Below are 24,725 nucleotides of genomic sequence, written 5' to 3' on the forward strand. Positions count from 1 at the left end.
GATAGAAGCAGCAATTGGCATTGCCCGAGTAAGAAATGTTAAGTTCTGCTCCTTTTGTCTGCTAGTCAGGCTTCAGTCTGTTCAGATGTTTCATTTGCTCGGGTGTTCAAGCACAGAGGAGAAAAAAAACCCCACTGAGACCCCCAGGGTCAAAATTTTGGGTTCCAAAGTAGTCTATCTTGTCCATGTGGTCATAGTGAGCAATTATGCAAAATTTGGTCCAGATCAGTTAAAGGGTGTAGGACTGTATAGGAGAGAGACAGACATTCTATTATATATATATATATATATATATACAGTATATAATTCACTAAGGCAAGACAAACATGGAAAGCACGCCGGAAGGGGCGTGGATTCACTAAGCCGCCGACAAGTTAGACACCTATGGCGCACGCAGGAAGGAGCCACACCCACCAACTCCAAGACCATTGGATACGACGACAACTCACAGAGCCACACCCACCAACTCGGACCCGACGACACAGAAAAACCGGCGTCATTTATATTCGTCTGTCGTAGAGGTCACATGCAGCTCCGACCCACGTTGACTGTTAATAGAGGCATGTTTCTCGAGAGGTGAATCGCCATATGCGGCGTGTAAAACTGTTTGAGGGTATCCCATGGGATCCTTAAAACGTTCCTTTACAACTGAGGTTAAAACACAATGAAGTGAGCAGTCTTTAAAAAAACGAGTTTTTGGTTACGAGGCACGACCGCGTGACCATAGCAAACTGTTTTACACGCTACATACAGCAATTCGCATCCGCGACAAACATGCGTCTTCTTAGATACTCCTGCACTTTGTACACACCCTCCTCTCACTGCGGTCGGGTGTCTTGGTGGATTATATATAGAAAGGCAGCCAAAACCGCGCAGAGCAATGAAAAGTCTACGTGAGTCACAGGTGCATCTGGACTGTACAAAGACGACAACGACTCGAGTGACGAGGTGGGCACATGAGCAGGCAGTGTATACTGAATGAGAAACCAGCAGACTAGCATGACGGAGGGAGCGGAGTGGATGTCCTTCTCCTCTCCTCCCGTTCCACCCTGAGCGCCGCACGGATGATTGTGTGTTGGTTCGTTCCGTGCATTGGTTAAAACCCAATGAAGGAAGCAGTCTTTAAAAACCAATAAGCCCTGTGCCTCTGTTTCATTACCGTCTCACCTGCTTCACCAATGCAGGCCCCGCAACAGGCGATCCGGCGGCGTCATTCCCATGACCTGCCGGGCAGCCAACCGGGTAACCAAAGTCTTTGGGTTCAGGGGGGAGTATGGTTACAAAGCTGAAACTTAAAGGAACTGATGGAAGGGCACCACCAGGTGTGGAGCCTTTCGCTTCATTTGACTCAACACAGGAAACCTCACCCGGCCTGGACACGGAGAGGATTGACAGTTTGATAGCTCTTTCTCGATTCTGTGGGTGGTGGTGCAAGGCAGTTCTTAGTTGGTGGAGCGATTTGTCTGGTTAATTCTGAAAACGAACGAGACTCCCGCCTGCTAAATAAACTCAGCAAAAAAGAAACGTCCTCTGACTTTCAACTGTTTTTACTTTCAGTAAACTTAATGTGTAAATATTTGTATGAACACTAAAAGAGTCAACACCATAAGACATAAACTAAAATGTTTCACAATGTGTCCCTGAATGAAGGGAGGCTCAAAATCAAAAGTACCAGTCAGTGTCTGGTGTGGCCACCAGCTGCTTGAAGTACTGCAGTGCATCTCCTCCTCATGGACTGGACCAGATTTGTCAGTTCTTGCTGTGAGATGTTACCCCACTCTTCCACCAAGGCACCTGCAAGTTCCTGGACATTTCTGGGGGGAATGGCCCTAGCCATCGATCCAAATCGATCCCGCTCCAGGGTACAGGCCTTGGTGTAACGCTCATTCCTTTGACGATAAACACGAATCCGTCCATCACCCCTGGTGAGACAAAACCGTGACTCATCAGTGAAGAGCACTTTTCGCCACTCCTGTCTGGTCCAGCGAAGGTGGGTTTGTGCCCATAGGCGGCGTTGTTGCTGGTGATGTCTGGTAAGGACCTGCCTTACAACAGGCCATCAAGCCCTCAGTCCAGCCTCTCTCAGCCTATTGTGGACAGTCTGAGCACTGATGGAGGGATTGTGTGTTCCTGGTGTGACTCGGGCAGTTGTTGTGGCCATCCTGTACCTGTCACGCAGGTGTGATATTCGAATGTACCGATCCTGTGCAGGTGTTGTTCACGTGGTCTTCCACTGCGAGGATGATCAGCTGTCCTTCCTGTCTCCCTGTAGCGCTGTCTTAGGCGTCTCACAGTGCGGACATGGCAATTTATTGCCCTAGCCACATCAGCAGTCCTCATGCCTCCCTGCAGCATGCCTAATGCACGTTCACGCAGATGAGCAGGGACCCTGGGCATCTTTCTTTGGGTGTTTTTCACAGTCGGTAGACAAGTCTCTTTAGTGTCCTGCGTTTTTAGAACTGTGACCTTAAATGCCTACTTTCTGTAAGCTGTTAAGGTCTTAATGACCATTCCACAGGTGCATGTTAATTAATTGATTATGGTTAATTGAACATGCATGGAAAACATTGTTTAAACCCTTTACAATGAAGATCTGGAAAGTTATTTGGATTTTTAAAACATTATTGTTGAAATACACAGTCCTGAAAAAGGGACGTTTCTTTTTTTGCGGAGTATAGTTACACGACCCAACAGCGGTCGGTGTCCAAATTCTTAGAGGGACAAGTGGCTTTCAGCCACGTGAGATCGAGCATTAACAGGTCTGTGATGCACTTGTATGTCCGGTACTGCACGCGCGCTACACTGAATGGATCAACGTGTGTCTACCCGGCGTGGGGAGGCGTGGGTAAGCCGTTGAACCCCATTCGTGATGGAGACCGTGGCTTCCAATTGTTTCCCCACGAACGAGAAATTCCCAGTACGTGCGGGTCATATGCTCGCACTGATTACGTCCCTGCCCTTTGTAAAGCCCCCCATGGTCGGGTGACTTGGTGGATTATATATAAAAAAAAGCAGCCGGAACCGCAAAGAACAATGAAAAATCAACGAGGAAACCGACTGAGGCGGTGTTTGCAAAATTAACAGTCAACGTGACTCACAGGTGCGTGTGGACTGTACACAGACGAAAGCGACTCAGGTAGGGAGTTGGGGGCGGGCACATAAGCGGGCAGTGCGTACCGTACCCCGTCGCGCTTTCTCCTTCCAAAGCGAAGTACAGGGTTGAACGGTGCTCCTCCGGTTTTCAGTCACGGACAATTGTATGTTGGTTCCTAGCGTGCATTGTTGCAATGTTACTTTACTTGGTGGTTTATTAAATTACGGATTTTTCAAATGTTTATTTTTTCCTCTGTGCTTAAAAATCATTTAAAAAGCGGCCTGATTATGCGGCGTATGCTACGCCGCGGGTTGGCTAGTATATATATATATATATATATATATATATATATATATTGTCATAGATAGATAGAGTGATTGATTAAAGGCACTATATGATAGATAGATTTAGGACAGCCCTAAGGACCCACAACTCCCATGCTACCCTATTAGGTATCCAAACAAAGACTTATAAGAGGGGATGCGGCCCCCAAGTGTATGGGGAAGTGACATCACCACCGGAGACGGCCTCCTAGTGGACGTCACTCTTCCTAACCTCACAACTGATGCAGGGAATGTTAACCATTCTGACTGCGATGCCTCCCAGAGCATTCATTTGCTACACGCCTACTGGCCAGGGTTGGGACGTCCGGCCATTATTGTTGGCATGCCAGTCCTACTAGGTCTTCTGTCTCACAGACTAAGATCATTCATTATATGCACAACAGAGCAAAGAATACACAGGGAGAAAGGATGTGGGCAGAGCCTTTGCAGCGGCAGATTTCTCCACTGTTCACTACAGACTTTTTAACAAGCTGCTCACAGTTTGCCATCTCAATCCCTACCATCTCTCTAGGCAAATCCAAATGTGTCTATTCCGTGGCACACTAAGGTCCACAATGTGCACATATTCACAAAATCTAATATCTTATGTGTAAGTAGTGTGGCCACCTAGTGGCTGAAATGTGAAGCGGCAGAGCACTGGGTCTCCAGCTTAATCCTCACCATCTCCTAAACTGGCCACATTATGTAACGAGCGTTCTTTCAAATGTCTTACTTGTCTGCTGCAGGTACTGTGGGCCTCTTCTAGCTGAAATGTGAAATATAAAGCACTGAGTCACCAGTTCAATTCCCACCCACTTCTTCTGTGACCCTAAACTTGCCACTTGTCACTTCCCACAGGAGGCCCAATCAGAGCACACACTCTGTTCATCTAGCGCCTTGTCTACAGGCAGTGTGGCCCCATAGTAGTGAAGCTGTGCCTGATTCTCCAGTGCTGATTCCTGGTGTGCTGGTGTGGGGGTCCCATCCAGCCCTGGAGCTGATGCTGCCAGGATATGCTCACGGCCTCTGTGTCTCCCTGAGATCATACAGACAGCTCAATGTGTGAAGGGGACATCCATGAGAGCTTAGCAAGTACCTTATCAGCAGCATACTTAGACTGCAAGTCACACACATAAACATGGACAAGACAGGGACAGGCAGCCAATATGGACACTGAGGGGACACTGGAGTGACCACATCCACTCTCCTGTCCAGTACTCACATCAATCTGTGTTTGCCACCATCGGCCTCCGGCCAGTCCACCATACAGATTGTCCTCGGGTGGAAATAAACAGTTTTGGAGTAGAAGAACTGAGGGAAGGCCAGACTGAAAGCCACAAGCCAGATTGTCCCGATGACGACTTTTGTGGAAAATGAAGACAGTCTTGGTTTTAACGGATGAATAATTGCCATGTATCTGGTGAAAGAAAGAAGGAAAGAAAAACAGAAAAGAGAAGTCATAAGAAAAACACAAAAGACTGGGGAGAGCTTTGACTCATTCCAACAATTGAGCATCTCACAGTTAATATGACAAACCTAATATTGTGCTCTCCTAATCTCTTACCTTTATCTCATTCTGGATACATAATTTCACATTCTTTTCATATAATACGTTGTTGTTTTGTCTTTATGACTCACTAATCTCATTTCGTATTTCCACAACTTGCTGTCCTGTTCACAAAATGCTCTCTGGTTTCTCATAACTACCTAAGTCCTCCGATCTTTACCACTGTGTTCCCACTACCTGCTGTTTCTGTTACTTACCTTCATATTTACATACAGAGGCTTACTATTTCATTTTTCTATTGGCTTCCTATTTTGGGTGGCACCGTGGCACAGCGACTAGCACTGAGACCTCACAACTCATGGGTTCTGATGCCAGTCCTGTTTGCTTCTTCTCCCTGGGTCAGTCTTTGGCTTTTCTTAAGATCCTTCCCAGATAGCAAGTTGGGTAGACTGATGATTTTAAAATCAGTGTGGTGGACTGCCACCCCAAAGAGAGTTGATTCAGGCTTTACTTTACTCAAATGAAATTGAGTGGACCTGACGAGCGGTAGACTTACAATTGTGCTCTCACTTCCTGTCACTGTGACTCTCATTATTCAACATTGTTAATCTTTGAGCTCAGCATGCCGGTTTTCGAGCCAGCACATAGCGGTATAAACCCAAAAGACTGGTTTAACGACCCGCCCATCTATCATCATTACCTCGGGTCTCATGCATAACGTTGTGCGTAGAATTCACACTAAAACATGGCGTACGGCCAAAAGAGGCAATGTGTATATGCACGAAGAAATTCAGATGCAGAAAACCATGCATAATACATTATCCACGCACTTCCGCTCTATAAATCCCGGTCAGCATGAAATGTAACACATGTGCACGCGTCTGCCGCCCCACCTTGACTCCTCCCAGAATTTTGCATGTTTGAATAAGTAAATAAATATAAATAGCCCTTTCAGTTGAGTAGAAGAAAATGGTAAAAATGCATATTAATAAAACCGGGAGTGGTCTCCCCTTGACTTTCTCCTACACTCAGATATAAAGGAGTAAACCACAAGACAATGATTATATTTTTATATTACTAGGGGGCTTTGCCCCCTGCTCGCTTCATTTGCCCACCCCCTACATCAAAGGGTGCGCAACACGCCAGCCACTTTGTGTCTGTGCTGCTCGCGTTATGAAGCGGGGGGCTGAACACACGCTAAGAAGATGCGGTCCCCTTCTTAAACGGAGATACAATGGGAAACAAATACGTTTTTTTTTTTACCTCCTCTTTGCTCGATCAGCTGTAGGCTTGCTGCTGCTGCGATGCTGCGAACATTTAAAAGCCTGCACAGCAACTGTCCTTTTGTCTCACTGCCTTGTCTCGCGGGGCGTTAAAGTGTCTCTGAGAAAATCACGTCTCGTCTCATTCCAAGCCTTCCAAGATTTTTTTTTATAATAGAGAGATGTACATTAAAGAAGCCTGAACAACAAATCACATCAAATTAACAATATATTGAACAATTATTATAAAAGTAAAGTTGAATAAATGAGACTCTGCAGCTACATGAATAAAAAAGTACCACTTCTGGTTACCGGAAATAGCTGAAAAGTTGATAGAAATCTATGTTTTTTACCTAATACTTGTATGCAAAATTTTGTTGACTAAAGTAAAAGCGTACTCAAGTTATCATGTCTACATACACACAAACAGATCTAATTCCAAAAATGGTATTTTCTGACTCAGGGAGGTCTAAAACGTCGAGAGTCATCAAAATCTCGAAATTGAATTTTTGGAGGATTCCAATACTTTCCCTAAACTTTATATACGAGAAAGTCAGGGAGGTCTAAAACATCGAGATTCATCAAAATCTCAAAATCAGATTTTTGGACGACTACAATACTTTCCCTATACTTTGTATATGAGGAAGTAAAAAGAAGAATTTCACCAAATGCTAAGCGTAGGTCCTACTCATTGAGGTGGAGGCAAGGAAAAATGTACTTTTTGGTGGCTCAGGCAGTGGTAAGACTAACAGAAGGAACTCAAAAGTTCAAGTTCAGAAAGTCGTACAGTGGTCAGATGTTAAAGCCAACATGAAAAGGCATGTCATAGCCCACTGTCTGAGTGTAATATGGAAGTGTACTAAAGTAGAATGTCATACAAATCACCTTAAAATCAGCGTTTAATTTACTAGAGTTTCTCAGATGCCATCATAACTAAAATAGCATGTTAAATGTTTTGTATTGTATGTGTTCCCCGATCCAGTCGTTAATCGCAATGTACTTCTTAAATGGGCTTTCTCTTACGGCGACAGGAGCATGCAGGCACTGATCACCACACAGAATATATTCATGATATTGCAGCTCTAAGATGTATACTTGATATCATTTTCATGATGAAATGCATTAATGCACGTATTAAACATGGGAGTAAGGTGGCGCAGCAGTAGCAGTGAGCTGCTGCCCATACCAGGGGTTGTTCCTGCCTCCCGCCAGATGCTTGCTGAGACGCTCTGCTCTCAAAATCTTGCAATTCATTGCCGCAGTGGCATATTCTCTAAAGGCTGCTAAACCTCTCTGCTGTTTTAACCAACGTGAAGGCTGGTCCGGACACAGACAGGCAGACACATTCATTACACCCAACACACGTTTATTTACACTATTATATACAAGTCCAATAAGTGCCACACAAACCCCACAAGTCCCCAAAGTCCTGGCCACACAATGCCTTCACTCTCCTCTTCAGGCCGCCTCCTTTCCTCCTTCTGCAAGCTCAGTCCACTTCCACCCGACTCTCGCATCAAATGAAGGAGGCGGCCCCTTTTATCCACACCCGGATGTGCTCCAGGTGCTTCCCGGCAATCTCCCGCCGACACGCCCCAGTGTGGCGGAAGTGCCGGCTGTATCCCCGGAAGTACTCCGGGTGTCCCTGTTCCTCTTTCCCCAGCACTTCCTGGTGTGGCGGAAGTGCTGAGGTCCAGGGCTCTGAAGGTATAGGGGCGCCCTCTGGCGGTGACCACGGGCCCCTACAGGGTCGTCCCCAGATGGTCTGGGGAAGGCGTAAGCCCTCCTCCGGTCCTCCTGGGCGTCCCGGCCGGGTCGCCACCCCAGCCACCTGCGACACCAGGAATACCAGCGTTTGCTCTGTTCAACCACATGCATAACGTACAGTTGTCTAGTTACGCTGATACACTACTTACTCAAGTCATGCTATTTTTTATTTTATGCGTTAGGTCAATTTTTTTTTTTTTTTCTCTTGTAGGTTTCGTGAATAAAACAGAAAGGATTAAAGTTGTACTTTATCATGGGGTCAACTTAAAACAGAAGTATAGTGTGCGCAGTAAAGTACATACAACGAGGCAAAGAGAGCTTTTGCCCTTCAGCTTCACAGGAGGTTTCTTTCCTCCCTGAGCTCACCTTAGGACATCTGCGTTCTGGTGTGACAGGCCTACCACCCAAGTCAAACTCCGCACCTGTCACTGTCCCCAGAGCGGGTTGTGTTCCACCCGAGGGAATTTGGGCGCTTGACATCACAAGTGAGAGCCAAGCTGGGAAAAGAAGGTGTGGGGCAATTCATCAGAAGACGGCAAAAATCATGTGAAGTGTTCTTGTGCGTTGCTGCTGGGACTGAAAACTGTCATAGAGCATGAAGGTGCAGTTTGGGCGTTAAGTCCTTATAATGGACGGTAGAAAACAATGAAAACTACAAAACTGTAAGTGATACACCTTGTTCTATATTATCAATCTGTTGTTATAACATTGTGTTTTATTATAATATTATTATCATACATTAATATTTTACTTTTAGAAATCAAACTTTTTGGTTTAAAATATTAGTCGAAAATTGCTGGAGAAGCTAGAGTTATAGTGCCGAAACGCTGCGGAGTGCAGAGTTCAAAGTTTTAATGTCTTATTTTCTTTCCTTTCTGACTTAACTATTTCACTTTGATCACTTCATATACCATTTCTGCCTCAAAAGAAGCTAAATTAATTTATTAAATTGCTGAGAATTGTTAAGGGACACAAGCTGCAACCGAATTACCTATGGAGTGCGTGCATACATGCGCATGCGTGTGTGCCGGTTCATGTGGCGATCGTACTTTAATGTTGTTGATGTTGATTCTCTGCCTTGTGCCAAGTGGGCGGTACAATATTCATCTTGGAATCAACGTCAAAACTTAGAAATAATCTTGTAGTTTGTCACACTCTGCGGCTGACACAAGCATGCAGATCAAATCCCGTTATAGCGAATACCTAAGTTTTGTAAGTAACGAAAATGTCAGAATAACTCATTTTTTTTGTTGGCTTGACAAACAGTCATACAACATCATGTTTAATGAATTTCGTTTTAACGAGATGTAAATTTAATTATAATGAACGTTTTCTCGACCAAAAATAGCCACCGAGGATAATCACGCAATTCAAAAAATACTTTATGTTGCACCTACACATTTCACCCAACCCTGCAACAGGCTGCCTCGATCATAGACATAAAATTACTTGACGCCGCATGACCAGCAGCATCGTACGTCAACATCGCCCACCTTATTGCGAGTGGCACTGCTGTGGAGTGAAGTAATGGATAAAGATGCCTCACGCATGTGCTGATAGGGATTGTACAAACCGCTGTACGCTCCAAACCAGATCCCAAGGATTACATTCCACAGGTAAGGCTGAACAATTATTTTGGTTATACAGGGTGGCCCACGAAAAAGTAGCCCGCCTAACTGGCGAAAAAAGGCGCCCTTCCATAAAGAACTTGAAATGCAAAAATCTTTACTCACTCTTTACAGAAAGTGCTGAAAATGATCTCCTTGTGCGTCGATACATGTCGCTCAGCTCGTACTCACACGTTTGCACTACGTCTACACAGCTTTCGTGATGAGGGTAGTCAATCGGCGCGCCACTCTGGCAGGAAGGCGGGCTACTTTTTCGTGGGCCACCCTGTATTTGGCTGTTAGAAAATCCCGTTTTATAATCTTAACTTTAGCTACGCCAGGCTATGCTAGCAAAGCTATGCATGTATGTGCTCAAGTGAGCCTCCAAACAACGTTTTGGTTAAACATATTTAGTCACTAACTATGTGGATTGTTGTTAGCTGTTAACATTTCTCAAACTTTGAAGGTTTCCCAAAGAAATCCACCTCAGGAAGCAGTCATTTCAATCATTTCACTGTTAAAAGAAAGACCAGACTGCCAGTTGCAGTCCTATTTTGACTTTCAGACATTGGTCAAGTTTTTGTCTCAATAATTAATAATAATAATAATAATAATAATACATTTTATTTAATAGGTGCCTTTCTTAGCACTCAAGGTCACCTCACAAAAAATTAAACAACATTACTAAAATTAAAACAAAAGAATGATAAATCAAAAAGCAATAATTAGCAAACAAACAAAGATAACTGGCAGTAACAGTGCAAAATTCCCAATTGGTATGCCAGATTGAAAAGATAAGTTTTGAGGGCAGTTTTAAAATGTGTTATTGAATCGAGCAGACGAATATGAGAGGGAAGAGAATTCCTGAGTTGAGGAGCACTAGGAGAGACGCTCGAGCTCCCATAGCACAGAGTTTGATGTGTGGTACAGAAAGTCGAGCTGCAGATGAGGATCTGAGTGAGCGAGAGGAGTGCAAGTCTGGAGGAGATCAGTGAGGTGTGGAGAGCTTTAAATGTTAAGAGCGGTATTTAGTATTGTATTCAGTAGTTAACAGGGAGCCAGTAAGGTTAGGAGAGAATCGGTGTAATATGTTCAGTGGATTTAGAACAGCAGGTTATTATCCTGGCAGCAGAATTTTGAATAAATTGTAAGCGATGGATACGTTTTTGTGGCATGCCAGAAAGAATAGCATTACAGTAATACGTGAGGTGACTCGGGCATTAACCAATACTTTAGTACTGTGTTGTGTAAGGAAAGGACAAAGTCTAGAAATGTTTCGGAGATGGATGAAGGCAGTCCGAGAAATGTTACTTATATGGGAGGAATTATTTATGAAGAAGAAGAAGAAGAAGAAGAATTATTTTTATTATTATTATTATTTAATAATTGCCATTATTAGTGTATAAATGGATATAAATAATTGCATTTAAACAATTCGCCAAAAAATGTTGTATGTAAACAATACTGTTTTAAACGTTATTGTTTTTTCATCAGAACCCCGGTTTCTACGCCTACCTGTATTAGTTTAAATGGCACTTTTGCCACTCGCAATATGGCAGACACACTGACGTATCGTGTCGACTGGGCAACACAGTGAATGCGGCGTCTACCTATATATGTCAATGGTCTCGATCTACTGTAGTTAGCAGTGTTACCACCCTTATGTTTTTTCACCTAGATTGATGTTTTTCTGTTCCTGTCTATTATGTTTCTATGTTTTTTTCTCCCTAGTCTATGTTTTTTCATCATAATCACGTATTTCTTTCAGCACCGTTCTTGAGCCACAGTTTGTGTACATAAATGTATTGCTTTGTAAACTTAACAAAAACGCATCAACTCTGTGATTCTCTAAAATGTAATTACTAGACTGTGCATAGCCAAATTAACTTGGTGATTGTGATTGGTGACATGTGCATTGACGTCACATCCTGCATAGTACACACGCCTTAATGTCAGTCAGTCAGTCGTGCTGATAGCAAATGAAGTTATAAATATTGTAGCGACCTGGGGTCGAGTCTTGAAGTTTTTAAAGCCGCTTTCTGCCGTGCACCTCTCCCAAGCTGTCGGCTAGCGGATTGCCAGCGTTATGCACGCAGCTTTACCCAGCTCTTCAAGTAGCGAGCACTCATGTCCCATACACCGCACGACTACGAGTGTCTCGGCAGCACGCAGCTGTACCCAGCTTCTCAAGTAACGAACACTCGTGTCCCATACACCGCACGACTCCGAGTGTCTCGGCATTAATTGCTTAGATAAAATCTTAGCAATGAATAACAGCTCTGTCCTGTTGTATCTCTTTATTCACAGATAGCCAGTAAACAAAGCTCGACATTATTGCACTGCCATGGTCAAGGTCATGCACGAAGACACAACATTTCATATAACCGGTACTTTTTACAAAATAAATAACCCCGGACGGCGATGACCCAAACCTACCCAACTAATTGAACACAACACAACAATTATTTACAAGTTAAGACATTAATAAATACAACAGGAAAAACATTATAAAAAGCAGTGAACGTACAACCTTCCCACAATGCATCACTCCGGCAGTGCTGACTGCCGGGTCGCTACAATATCAACTGCTACACTTGGAAACCAGGAAAATCTGCCATTGAGGACGTTAAAGAAGGACGTTGCCGTAAACAATGTGGGAAACTGAAAATGTACAAATATTAACGTTTACAGTTAAAGTTGTTGATTTGAGTGAGGATGAGTCCTGTTCAGTGTTCTGCTCCCAAGAATTTGACATTTGCTGCTTATCAGGAATATGATGCAGTTTTTTGACACTTAGATTTCTTTGGCAGACATGTGCCACTGTTGTGTTTAATTAGAAAATCCTGTAGGCGCAACATCATACCGTATAGCCGAATGTGGAGTCAGTCTTGTCCTGTGAGGATACTGTGCTGTTCGAGTTTCACGCCTGTATTTCTGATTTTAAAAAAGTTACATCTAACGCCTCCTTTTCAAGTAAAATATTTTTGCAGCTTAAGAAGCGCAGTTTTTGTATACAGTAATTGTCAAGTTTGGGTCACAGCACGAGAGACAGGAAGATGAGTCCAGGATTCCAAGGAAAATACGAGTACTTTATTAGTGTTGTGATGTGGGGGTTACGATCTTGCATAAGAGACAAGGAGACGAGTCCAGGTTTCCAAAACAAATCAGCTTTATTATCTCTAAGACGAGAACATTCGCAAAGTATTCATTCAAATGGGCACTGTCATTTAAACACGCGCAGCATGCAAGTAGTGGCAATGACGTTGTCATGCATGGGCTCCCTTCTCAGATCAAAAGAACAAACACGAGAGAGGAGACCGAAAGTGAGCACAAGGCCAAGTCGGTGGTTGGTTTTAAATGTTCTCCGCATCAACCAACGGGAGACAGGTGCGTTACGCGGTAAGCCTGCGAACTTGCAGTTTGCACCGGAGGCTGACAAGCAAACCCGGCCTGCGTTAACAGAGCGTCGGCACATAGCACAGTTGAAGGGTAGTCGGGGGTCTCAAAAATCTCACACTGTATAGAGAAGGCAGGTGCAGTATCATTCATTCAAAATGTGATATGTTACTTCAGCACTAAAGGTAGGAACCGCGACACGGGGCCAATCTTCCTGTTTTACCTGCCACCTTCAGATACAAAGGTGGCTCGAAATCACCGCTAAGATAGGCCAGGGGCCTCACGTATAAACGGTTATATTTCCATGTTCAAATCGCAATGTATAAAGCCTAAACTTGGCGTAAAGCCACGCACATTTCCACGGTACCTCATACACTGTTGTACGCAAGTTCTACGCTCGGTTTTGCAGACTGGCGGCACCCAGCGTCAAAGCAGTGCTACTGTTCTTGTGTGGTTTATCTTTCTTTTTCAGATCCACATTCCTGACGTGGCTTTATAAATAAACTGAAATTAACCGCATATTGTTTATGAGTTTAATGCATCTGATTGTAATTAACCTGTAACAATATAATGGTCCACGCAATGGTCAAACTCTTCTAAATACCATAACTGCTTTAGCGTTGTTACTCTCACTGCACCTTCTTTTTCTTCTTTCAGCTGCTCCCGTTACGAGTTGCCACAGTGGATCATCTTTTTCCATATTACTCTCACTGCACTACTCGGAGTATTTATATCACTGTATCTGAGTGGGAAATCACAGCAGCAGCTGATCGGAAAGAGAACTATCGGTATACAACATCAAGCACACGCTGCCTCAGCCACGGCAAAACGCTTCAGTCTTTCCTGTACGGACCTCGCGGTTCAGAAACAGTTTCATCCTAAGAACTCTAAACGCACTCAATCAGTCATCAAGTGCTCCTTGTAGAACTGCTTGTATTTATAAGTACAATCATCTCACTGTGAACTTGTGATACAGTTATAATATTGCACAACCTGAGCCACTTTATAAAGTGCATATTTACATATGATGACGACATCATTTTTAGGATGAAATGCAGCAAAATATGATGATTATATTATACAGATAATTCTTGAACTTCATTTAAATAATCTGTATAGTTAATAATTAAACATGTGAGGACACGGTGCCGCAGGGATAGCTAGTTCACGCATTGTTCCTGCCTCGTGTTGTATTCTTGCTGGGCTGGCACGACACTGGAATTATAGATGGATAGAATAATTAAACACATACTACGAAGATATTTCAATGTTCCTTAAAACTTTTGAAGAATCGTCACTGTAAGCTTACAGATGGCTTAACGTCTATTACAGAGCTGATTGTGTGGCGATTGGGTATTTGAAGAAATAAAAGTAAGGAAAGGAATTGGAGGTTAGTACGTGTGAAAGAGGCAGTACTGCTGCAATAAATTCATCATAGGTCACACACAATCACTGCGCCACCGTGTTCCCAAGTTTAATAACATGCTTTAACTCCTGTCATCATGAAAAAGATATCACGTATACATCTCAGTATTTCAACTATTCAGAGAGCTTTAATATTACGAATGAAATGGATTCTGTGTCCTGTCAGAGGAAGAGAAAGCCCGGAAGCACGTAGTGATTCACACACATTGAGCACATAGAAGATCAAATACAAAACAAAGCATTTAATGTGCTACTTTAGTTAAAATGGGATTTGAGAAACCAGTAAATTAAACGATTTTAAGATGAAGTTTATGATGTTCTACTTTAATGACAAAATAAACTACGTGATTAAAGTGGAAATGTCGAGATTGAAGTTGACATTTCGTGCTTTTTCCCCACTGTGTGCCTTTTTTCTCTGTACCCTAATAAGCTTTCATATGACACTCAGACAGTATACAACTCTTCACGGCTGACTTTGATATGTGACTTCTTTTTTATTTCTGGCACTGTGCGATTTTGTGAACGTTAGCTTTCAAGTTTCTCTGACACTCTATGTCACTCGATCAACTTCCTTTTCTTGTTTATACCACTGTTTAAACCAACAAATAGTACGTTTTTCTTTGCCTCCACTTGGTATTCACTGAAATTCTTCTATTTTCCCCCGTGCTTTTGCCATTGCCTTTTCACAGAATGCTGAGCTTAGGGGCTATTTATATTGATTTGCATATTCAAAGAGGTGTAATTCTGGGAGGAGTTGGGGCGTTACATAAGGCGTGTGCATGTGCGTTACTTTTCACGCTGATTGGGATTTATGTAGCGGAAGTACGTGGAAGTTTGCGTACGCACGGATTCCTGCATCTGGATTTTTCTGTGCGTACGCACATTCCCGCTTTTGTGCTTACGCCATGTTATAGTGCGAGTTCTATGCACGGCGTTATACATGAGGCCCCAGGAGAGGGCGAGAAAGAGCAGGTCAAAGACCGGTGGTAAATATTCGAAACATCGCGAGACAAGCACGTTACACGGTAAACTTGATCCTGCAGAGGACAACCAATTACTTTGCCCACGAATTACGGATTGCCAGACACAGAAGAGCAGCTGTGGAGCCGTCCTTGTGCCGCTGCCGTTAGAGATGACGATTCGCCGGCGAACGTGGTTACAATAGTGTACATATATTTCCCCCTATTCGTTGTAATGAAATATTTTTTATCGTTACAACAATAAAAATGTCACCTGTATAAGGTTATAGCGTGAGTGGCTGATTATGGAGGAATATTTCGGACAAAATGAAATAAATAAATAAATGCGTAAATAAATAAAAGTACTGTGAAATGTGAGCATAAATAAATAAATGTGTCATGAAATGAGAGCCTTAATAAATAAATATGTCATGAAATGAGAGCATAAATAAATAAATTTGTCACGAAATATGTTTTTCGTTGCTTATTTATTTATTTCATTTTGTCCGTAACATTCCTGCAAACCGTCATGAAATACGGCTTGAAATAAAACTGTCACTTTCACTCGTCAAAGTTGAGAGGGTGGGCTCTAACACGCCCTCTAGTTACTGATTGGTGAATCGATAGCACAAGAATTAATTAGAAAAATGCTTACTACTGCCGATGAAATGGATTCTGCCGAAGATATTACGTATTTCAGAGAGAGAATTGAAGATTTATCGGAAGAAATTACAATGTTGGCGGCCCTTTTAGATTCCGATATAGATGAAACTGTTTTTGAAATTATCGAAGAACAGGTGGAACGGACTCGACTGCGCTCCAGTTCAGGTGACGCAGTACGCTGCTCTGGACGTCCAACCTTTGACATTCCAGCTGAGTCAATAGAACTCCTTCTGTTATGCGGTTTAAAAGTACGACAGATTGCAGATCTACAGTATATGGTGTATCGGAGAAGACGATCACAAGGCGAATGAGCCAGTTTGATATACGGTAAGCTGCAGCGGCTGTATTAGTTTAGGTACTTTGACATGGAATGCCCAAAGCAGCTCCGACTAATATTTTGAACTGAACAACTTTACCACTGATCAGAGCTGTACAGTTGTTTGAAAAAGTAGCTGCGAATATGCAACTGACTTTATACTCGTAAAACAAGGGTCAAATACTCAGTTCTAAAAGGGCCGCCAACATTGTAATTTCTTCCGATAAATCTTCAATTCTCTCTCTGAAATAATGTAATATCTTCGGCAGAATCCATTTAATCGGCAGTAGTAAGCATTTTTCTAATTAATTCTTGTGCTATCGATTCACCAATCAGTAACTAGAGGGCGTGTTAGAGCCCACCCTCTCAACTTTGACGAGTGAAACTGACAGTTTTATTTCAAGCCGTATTTCATGACGGTTTGCAGGAATGTTACGGACAAAATGAAATAAATAAATAAGCAACGAAAAACCTATTTTGTGACACATTTATTTATTTATGCTCTCATTTCATGACATATTTATTTATTAAGGCTCTCATTTCATGACACATTTATTTATTTATGCTCACATTTCACAGTACTTTTATTTATTTACGCATTTATTTATTTATTTCATTTTGTCCGAAATATTCCTCCATAGCCGATATTAGCAACTGCTATTCTTAAATGTGACACACCTTCCATTTAAAACTCATTGCAAACTGTTTGGAAGTGTAAATCTAACATTGCAGACAAAGCAAATGTATTCCTGCAGTTCTCACCCCCTTTAAAATGGCAGAACTTATTCTTATTTTTGCTTTTGGGCAACGAATTATTCAGCAGACGTGTTTCAATAAACGCTATGGCAGCTCCTTTATACAACCAGCAATAGGCCAGTATAGCACCTCACTTGGACTGGGACTGCCAGGTCAGACGTTTCTTTTTACTCACTCCGGTGTGAGTTTGAGTGGGGCTGTCATTTTTTTTTGGATATATTTCTTGTACTTTTGCAAAAAAGCAAAATTACCACCTTGATACAAATAAAGTACAATCGATTATAACTATCTGTAAGAGCCTGTCATGCCATCTGTGCGAAAAAGACTGAAAAGGATGAGAAAATGGAGAAACAGTTTGTAAGATTACTTGTGTCTATGTGTACATGTAATCTGCATGCTTATGCACGTCCGAGGATCTCCTCACGGACTCAATTCAGGTATTTAATGACACAATTTACTTTCTCTACTCCTTTTCTCCCCGCTGCACAGAGAACCCGCCCAGTGAGGGCACGTAGCCCCGTCCAATTAGGTCACATAGCCCTGCCCCTTGTGGTTCCTCAGCTATAAGAACCCCGGCTACCTGGAAGGAGGCGTCACTTTGTTCAGAGCGACCTGCTGGACAAAGTGGCTGAACAAACACACCCTGAATCTGCACCTAAAGCCGAACCTTTTGTTTATTTGAGAGCCTGAGGGATAGAAGCCTAGGCACCAAGACGTGTTGATTAAATTATTGTTCTGCTTTTCAGTTAAATTAATTGGGACGACCTAGACAAAACTTTCCTTTTCGAGAGATGTCATTCTTATATCCAGTATATCATTTCATTCATTCAGCCGACGCTTTTATCCAAAGCAGATAATAACATTTGAGAGGCATTTGGTTCCATTTCTTTTGTTTCTCCAGTTGGAGAACAGGCAGGTCAAGTGACTTGCTCAGGGTCACACAGTGTCAGTGGTGGGATTTGAAGTCCAAAGCCTTAACCAGTGCACCACACTGCCTGTATGTAGATCTAGATAGATAAATACATAGTCCCAGAGATGCTAGAGCGAAATGAGTTCCATTATGAACAATGCTGCACTTCCTCTCTGTGACACACTAACACTGAGGACTTTCAGCCAACGAATCATTCAGTAGAAGTGTGTCAGGAAACTCTACTGGGACTCCTTTATACCAACAGTAATAGGCCTGTATAGTACCTCACTGGGACTGGGATTGCTTTTTTTTTATCTTTAACCAAGTCAGAAGTTTTCTTTCTTTTTAGTCATTAGGAACAAGAGTAGGGATTTGTTGCTTGTCATTATGTGATGATATTTATTTATTTATTTATTTATTGAGACAAATTGCCACCAGAGATGAAGAAGTGCCATCTATCTAAGCCAGCATCCAGCATCCAGCAGTTACACTCCTCTGGGTATATTAAGTGTTAATGTTTGCAATGATGCATCTGTTAGAATGTAATTTATAATGATGATCATCAGAGGCGACTGTGCAGAGGGTACAGACCTATAAATACCTGGGAGTGCAGCTGGATGATAAATTGGACTGGACTGCCAACACTGATGATCTGTGTAAGAAAGGTCAGAGCCGACTATACTTCCTTAGAAGGCTGGCGTCCTTCAACATCTGCAATAAGATGCTGCAGATGTTCTACCAGATAGTTGTGGCGAGTGTCCTCTTCTACGCAGTGGTGTGCTGGGGAGGCAGCATAAAGAAGAAGGACACCTCACACCTGGACAAACTTATTAGGAAGGCAGGCTCTATTGTAGGAATGAAGCTGGACAGTTTGACATCCATGGCAGAGCGACGGGCGCTGAGCAGGCTACTGTCAATAATGGAGAATCCACTGCATCCACTGAACAGGATCATCTCCAGACACAGGAGCAGCTTCAGAGACAGACTGAGGAGATCGTTCCTCCCTCACACTATGCGACTCTTCAGTTCCACCCGAGGGGGTAAACGTTAACATTATACAAAGTTATTGTCTGCTTTTTACATGCATTTTAATTACTCTTTAATTTAATATTGTTTTTTGTATGAGTATGCTGCTGCTGGATTATGTGAATTTCCCCTTGGGATTAACAAAGTATCTATCTATCTATCTATCTATCTATCTATCTATCTATCTATCTATCTATCTATCTAATGCACTTGTTAATCCAATGCATTTTTTGTTCCAATAGATGGCGCATCACAAACATTAGCACTACTGTTAAGGTTTTTGATGCAATGGACATATAGTGTGTTTTGTCATACATGTTGTATAAAATGCAACTCTTTTTTCTTTGCAATAAACGACACATTGCAAACATTAGCACTGTGGCTAAGAATCCTGTCACAAACGCTATATAATTGCAGCAACAGACAAAGTGAAACTATAACTTAATAAAAGATAAATGAAATAGAAACAAATCAATATATTTATCTACCTTAATAAAACAATAAGTGTCTGTGTATATGTCTGGAATGCTATGTCTCTGTCCTTTCGACAGATGGTGCATCACAAACATTTGTGGTAATAAAATGCATTGTATTTATCTTTCCCACAGATGATGCATCACAAGCATTAACACTGCTTTTACAAATCCCATTAAAAATAGCATATAGCAGAGACATATGCATCACATTTGTCATTCCAACAGATGGTGCACCACAAACATTAACCCTGCAAATCCCTGAAGTAATGCATTTTATTACTACAAATACTTGTGATTCACCATCTGCTAGAATGACAAATGCAGTACATTTTATTAGTAGATACTGTACATTACAGAATACATTCTGATAGATGGTTCACTGCAAACATTAATGCTGAAGTGTACACTGATCACTTAGACTTCAACCCCTCTTTGACGGGTACCGCAGCTAGTATGATATAAGCCAATTTCTATCTGTTGGTAGTTACACGCAGTTGGGCATATTCAGTGTTAACATCTGCAACGTGCCTTCTATTAAAATATATTCTGTAACGATTGTAATAATAAAGGACAGTGCGGTTTTAATTCAAATTCAGATTCAAATTTGTGTAATATAAAATGTCCTCCATCAGCCAAAGATAGATATAAGGACAAGTTAGAAAATGTCAGTGTTGTGTAACTTTTAGGTGCATTCAAGGATTTTGCTAATTATTGAAAGCTGAAGCATTTTACCTTTTTGTTTGCATAACTGAATAGAATGCATTCACATGTAGAGCACATAAAATGAGTGTTTGCAGATGACATTCTATTAAATTATTGAATTGAAAACTGAGCCCAAAATAGAATATCAGCCTGATGCTGTTTGAAGCTTTGAATGTGGCATATTCTGTATTTCTATACAGTACGTATCTGTCAAGAGCAAGTCAATGAAGTGATGGCGATTTAATTAAAAATTCGTACACTTTTGCGTTTGTATTAAAAACATTTGTTCAGACTAATTTAAAATAGAATGTGGTACCAGACAAGGATGCCCCTATCACCACTACTATTTGCAATCGCCATTGAACCACTGGCAGTTCACTGTCAAAATGCTGATCAGATAAAGGGAATTATCAGAGAAGGATTTGAACAGAAAATTTCTCAATATGCAGATGATATGGTACTGTATATATCAGACCCACAAAACACTGTGCCTGCAGTCTTAACAGCACTTACAGAATTTCAAAAGATCTCTGGTCTCAGAATTAATCTGAATAAAAGTGTACTCTTCCAGTGAATCCTTAAGCATATAATATTAGATTAGACACCCTACCTTTTATCATTGCAGAGCAGTTTAAATACTTAGGGGTTGTGAAGGACAACCGGGTCCCATGCCCGGCAGGGACGCCCCTGCTGCTTATGTTCCGGGGGAGCCACCATGGGCAGTCCAATATCTCCCCCGGTATGCTTGGTGGCAGCCTCCCTGGCCGATGTTCGTTCCCCAGTCTCCCGCATGGCTCCATGGGAGATGGAGTCCTCCACAGCTTGGTTGGGGCCCGGGGTGGCCGCTAGGAGGGGCTGTCTGCTTCCAACAGCCCGGCTGGACGAGTCTTCAGCCCCACCCGGAAGTGCAATTAGGACCAGGTGGTCAATCACCTGGAACGCTTCCGGGTGGGCTATAAAAGGGCCCAGCCACCACCACTCGGGGAGCCAGAGTCGGGAGGAAGAGGACTAAGTTTGAGGAGGAGTGGTGGTCAAGGAGAAATGATTGTTGGTTGTGTTTGTTGTGCTTTGGGACTGTGTTTGGGCTGGGTGGCACGGGGAAGACGTGTCCCACAGCTGAAGAAAATTAAATTCTTTGTGCTTTTTATACGTGCCTCCGTGCCTATCTGTGTCGGGTCAGGCACCTATATAGCGCCTTTGTTACAGGGTAAATATCACAAGTAACCATAAAGACTTGCATAGATGGTCAACCCTTCATCTCACTCTAGCTGGAAGAATTAACGTTGTTAAGATGAATATCCTTCCTAAGCTTCTCTTTTATTTCAAAACATTCAAATATGCATCAATAAATCATTTTTTAAGCAATTAGATTCAAACATAACCTCATTAATTTGTAACTCAAAACATTCACGTATCCAAAGAGCGACCCTACAAAGACCTAAGGCAGAAGGTGGCATGGCTCTACCTAACTTTCAGTTTTATTACTGGGCATCAAACATACAAGCTATAAAAACCTGGACACAAATAGATGAACATACACAGGCCTGGTCCGCAATAGAAGTAAAATCCTGCAGTACTTCTTTATATTCCCTGCTTTGCGCCCCAATAAATGCAAGTAATCGCCAATAAACTAATAACCCAATTGTGCTTCACTCACTCAGAATATGGAACCAATGTACAGTAGAAAGCATTTCAAGATGGAGAATCTTTTATCTGTGGCACCTCTGCATGAGAACCACCTTTTTCAACCCTCACAAACATATGCAGTTTTTAATATCTGGAAAACAAGAGACTCCTCCTTGAACCGTCACCTTATCGTGGTGGAGGGGTTTGCGTGTCCCAATGATCCTAGGAGCTATGTTGTCCGGGGCTTTATGCCCCTGGTAGGGCCACCCAAGGCAAACTGGTCCTAGGTGAGGGATGAGACAAAGAGCGGTTCAATAAACCTCTAATAAAGAATAAAACTTGGACGCGTTTTCCCTTGCCGGACGCTGGTCACCGGGCCCCCTCTGGAGCCAGGCCTGGAGGTGGGGCTCGATGGCGAGCGCCTGGTGGCCGGGCCTGCACCCATGGGGCTCGGCGGGCACAGCCCGAAGAGGTAACGTGGGTCCTCCTCCCCATGGGCTCACCACCTATGGGAGGGGCCAAGGAGGTTGGGTGCAGTGTGAGTTGGGTGGTGGCCGAAGGCGGGGACCTTGGCGGTCTGATCCTCGGCTACAGAAACTGGCTCTTGGGACGTGGAATGTCACCTCTCTGAAGGGGAAGGAGCCTGAGCTAGTGCGCGAGGTCGAGAGGTTCGGCTAGATATAGTCGGACTCACCTCGGTGCGCACAGCTTGGACTCTGGAACCAATCTTCTTGAGAGGGGCTGGACTCTCTACCACTCTGGAGTTGCCCGGTGAGAGGCCGAGCAGGTGTGGGCATACTTATTGCCCCCACTGGAGCCTGTGCATTGGGGTTTACCCGGTGGGCGAGAGGGTGGCCTCCCTCCGCCGGGTGGGGAAGGGTCCTGACTGTTGTTTGTGCGTATCGCCAACAGCAGTTTGGAGTATCCACCCTTTTTGGAGTCTCTGGAGGGGTTGCTAGAGGGCATACCTTCTGGGGATTCCCTCGTTTTGCTGGGAGACTTCAATGCTCACGTGGGCAATGACAGTGAGACCTGGAAGGGCGTGATTGGGAGGAATGGCCCCGATCTGAACCCGGCGGTGTTTTGTTATTGGACTTCTGTGCTCGTCATGGATTGTCCATAACGAACACCATGTTCAAGCATAAGGGTGTTCATATGTGCACTTGGCACCAGGACACCCTAGGCCTCAGGTCGATGATCGACTTTGTGGTCGTGTCGTGGACTTGCGCCATATGTCTTGGACACTCGGGTGAAGAGAGGGGCGGAGCTGTCAACTGATCACCACCTGGTGGTGAGTTGGCTTCGATGGTGGGGAAGATGCGGTCAGACCTGGTAGGCCCAAGCGTGTTGTGAGGGTCTGCTGGGAGCGGCTGGCAGAGTCCCCTGTCAGAAGTAGCTTCAACTCCCACCTCCGGCAGAACTTCAACCCGTCCCGAGGGAGGTGGGGACATTGAGTCGAATGGGCCATGTTCCGTGCCTCTATTGTTGAGGCGGCTGACGGAGCTGTGGCCGCAAGGTGGTCGGTGCCTGTCGTGGCGGCAATCCCGAACCCGTTGGTGGACACCGCGTGAGGGATGCCGTCAAGCTGAAGAAGGAGTCCTATAGGACTTTTTGTCCTGTGGGTCTCTGGAGGCAGCTGATAGGTACCGCAGGCCAAGCGAACGCGGCTTCGGTTGTTGCTGAGGCAAAACTTCGGGCATGGGAGGAGTTTGGAGAGGCCATGGAGAGCGACTTTGGACGGCTTCGAGGAGATTCTGGTCCACCGTCCGGCGTCTCAGGAGGGGAAGCAGTGCAGTGTCAACACCGTATATGGTGGGGATGGTGCGCTGCTGACCTCTTCGGGGCGTTATGGGTCGGTGGGAGGAGTACTTGAAGACCTCCTCAATCCCACTAACATGCCTTCCAATGAGGAAGCAGAGCCTGGGGACTCTGAGGTGGGCTCTCCCATCTCTGGGACTGAAGTCACCGAGGTGGTCAAAAAACTCCTTGGTGGCAGGGCCCGGGGTGGATGAGATACGCCCGGAGTTCCTTAAGGCTCTGGATGTTGTAGGACTGTCTTGGTTGACACGTCTCTGCAACATCGCATGGACATCGGGACAGTGCCTCTGGATTGGCAGACGGGGTGGTGGTCCCCTCTTTAAAAGGGGACCGGAGGGTGTGTTCCAACTATAGAGGGATCACACTCCTCAGCCTCCCTGGAAAAGTCTATTCGGGGTTCTGGAGAGGAGGGTCCGTCGGATAGTGAACCTCGGATTCAGGAGGAACAGTGTGGTTTTCGTCCTGGTCGCGGAACAGTGGACCAGCTCTTCACCCTTAGCAGAGTCCTGGAGGGTGCATGGGAGTTTGCCCGACCGGTCTACATGTGTTTTGTGGACTTGGAAAAGGCATTCGACCGTGTCCCTCGGGAATCCTGTGGGGGTGCTCGGGAGTATGGGGTACGGACCCCTGATAAGAGCTGTTCGGTCTCTGTACAACCGGTGTCAGAGCTTGGTCCGCATTGCGGCAGTAAGTCGAGCCCGTTTCCAGTGAGAGTTGGACTCCGCCAGGGCTGCCCTTTGTCACCGATTCTGTTCATAACTTTTATGGACAGAATTTCTAGCGCAGCCAGGGTGTTGAAGGGGTCCGGTTTGGTGGACTCAGGATTGGGTCACTGCTTTTTGCAGATGATGTTGTCCTGTTTGCTTCATCAGGCCGTGATCTTCAGCTCTCTGGATCGGTTCGCAGCTGAGTGTGAAGCGGCTGGGATGAGAATCAGCACCTCCAAATCCGAGCATGGTCCTCAGCCGGAAAAGGGTGGAGTGCCCTCTCAGGGTTGGGGGAGAGATCCTGCCCCAAGTGGAGGAGTTCAAGTATCTCGGGGTCTTGTTCACGAGTGAGGGAAGAATGGAGCGTGAGATCGACAGGCGGATC

The 24,725-nt window shown here is 44.0% G+C and overlaps 1 protein-coding gene across 1 annotated transcript in view; it reads right to left on the bottom strand.

Moving 5' to 3' along the window:
- Positions 1–24,725, bottom strand: part of tacr2 (tachykinin receptor 2) — a 113,269-nt gene that overhangs the window by 23,149 nt on the left and 65,395 nt on the right. The window contains exon 2 of the mRNA XM_039737664.1: positions 4,640–4,834. Within this exon, the coding sequence (XP_039593598.1) occupies positions 4,640–4,834 (195 nt within the window). The remainder of the gene's footprint in view (positions 1–4,639; positions 4,835–24,725) is intronic.

Source organism: Polypterus senegalus, chromosome 1, assembly GCF_016835505.1.
Source record: "Polypterus senegalus isolate Bchr_013 chromosome 1, ASM1683550v1, whole genome shotgun sequence".
Classification (NCBI taxonomy): Eukaryota; Metazoa; Chordata; class Cladistia; order Polypteriformes; family Polypteridae; genus Polypterus; species Polypterus senegalus.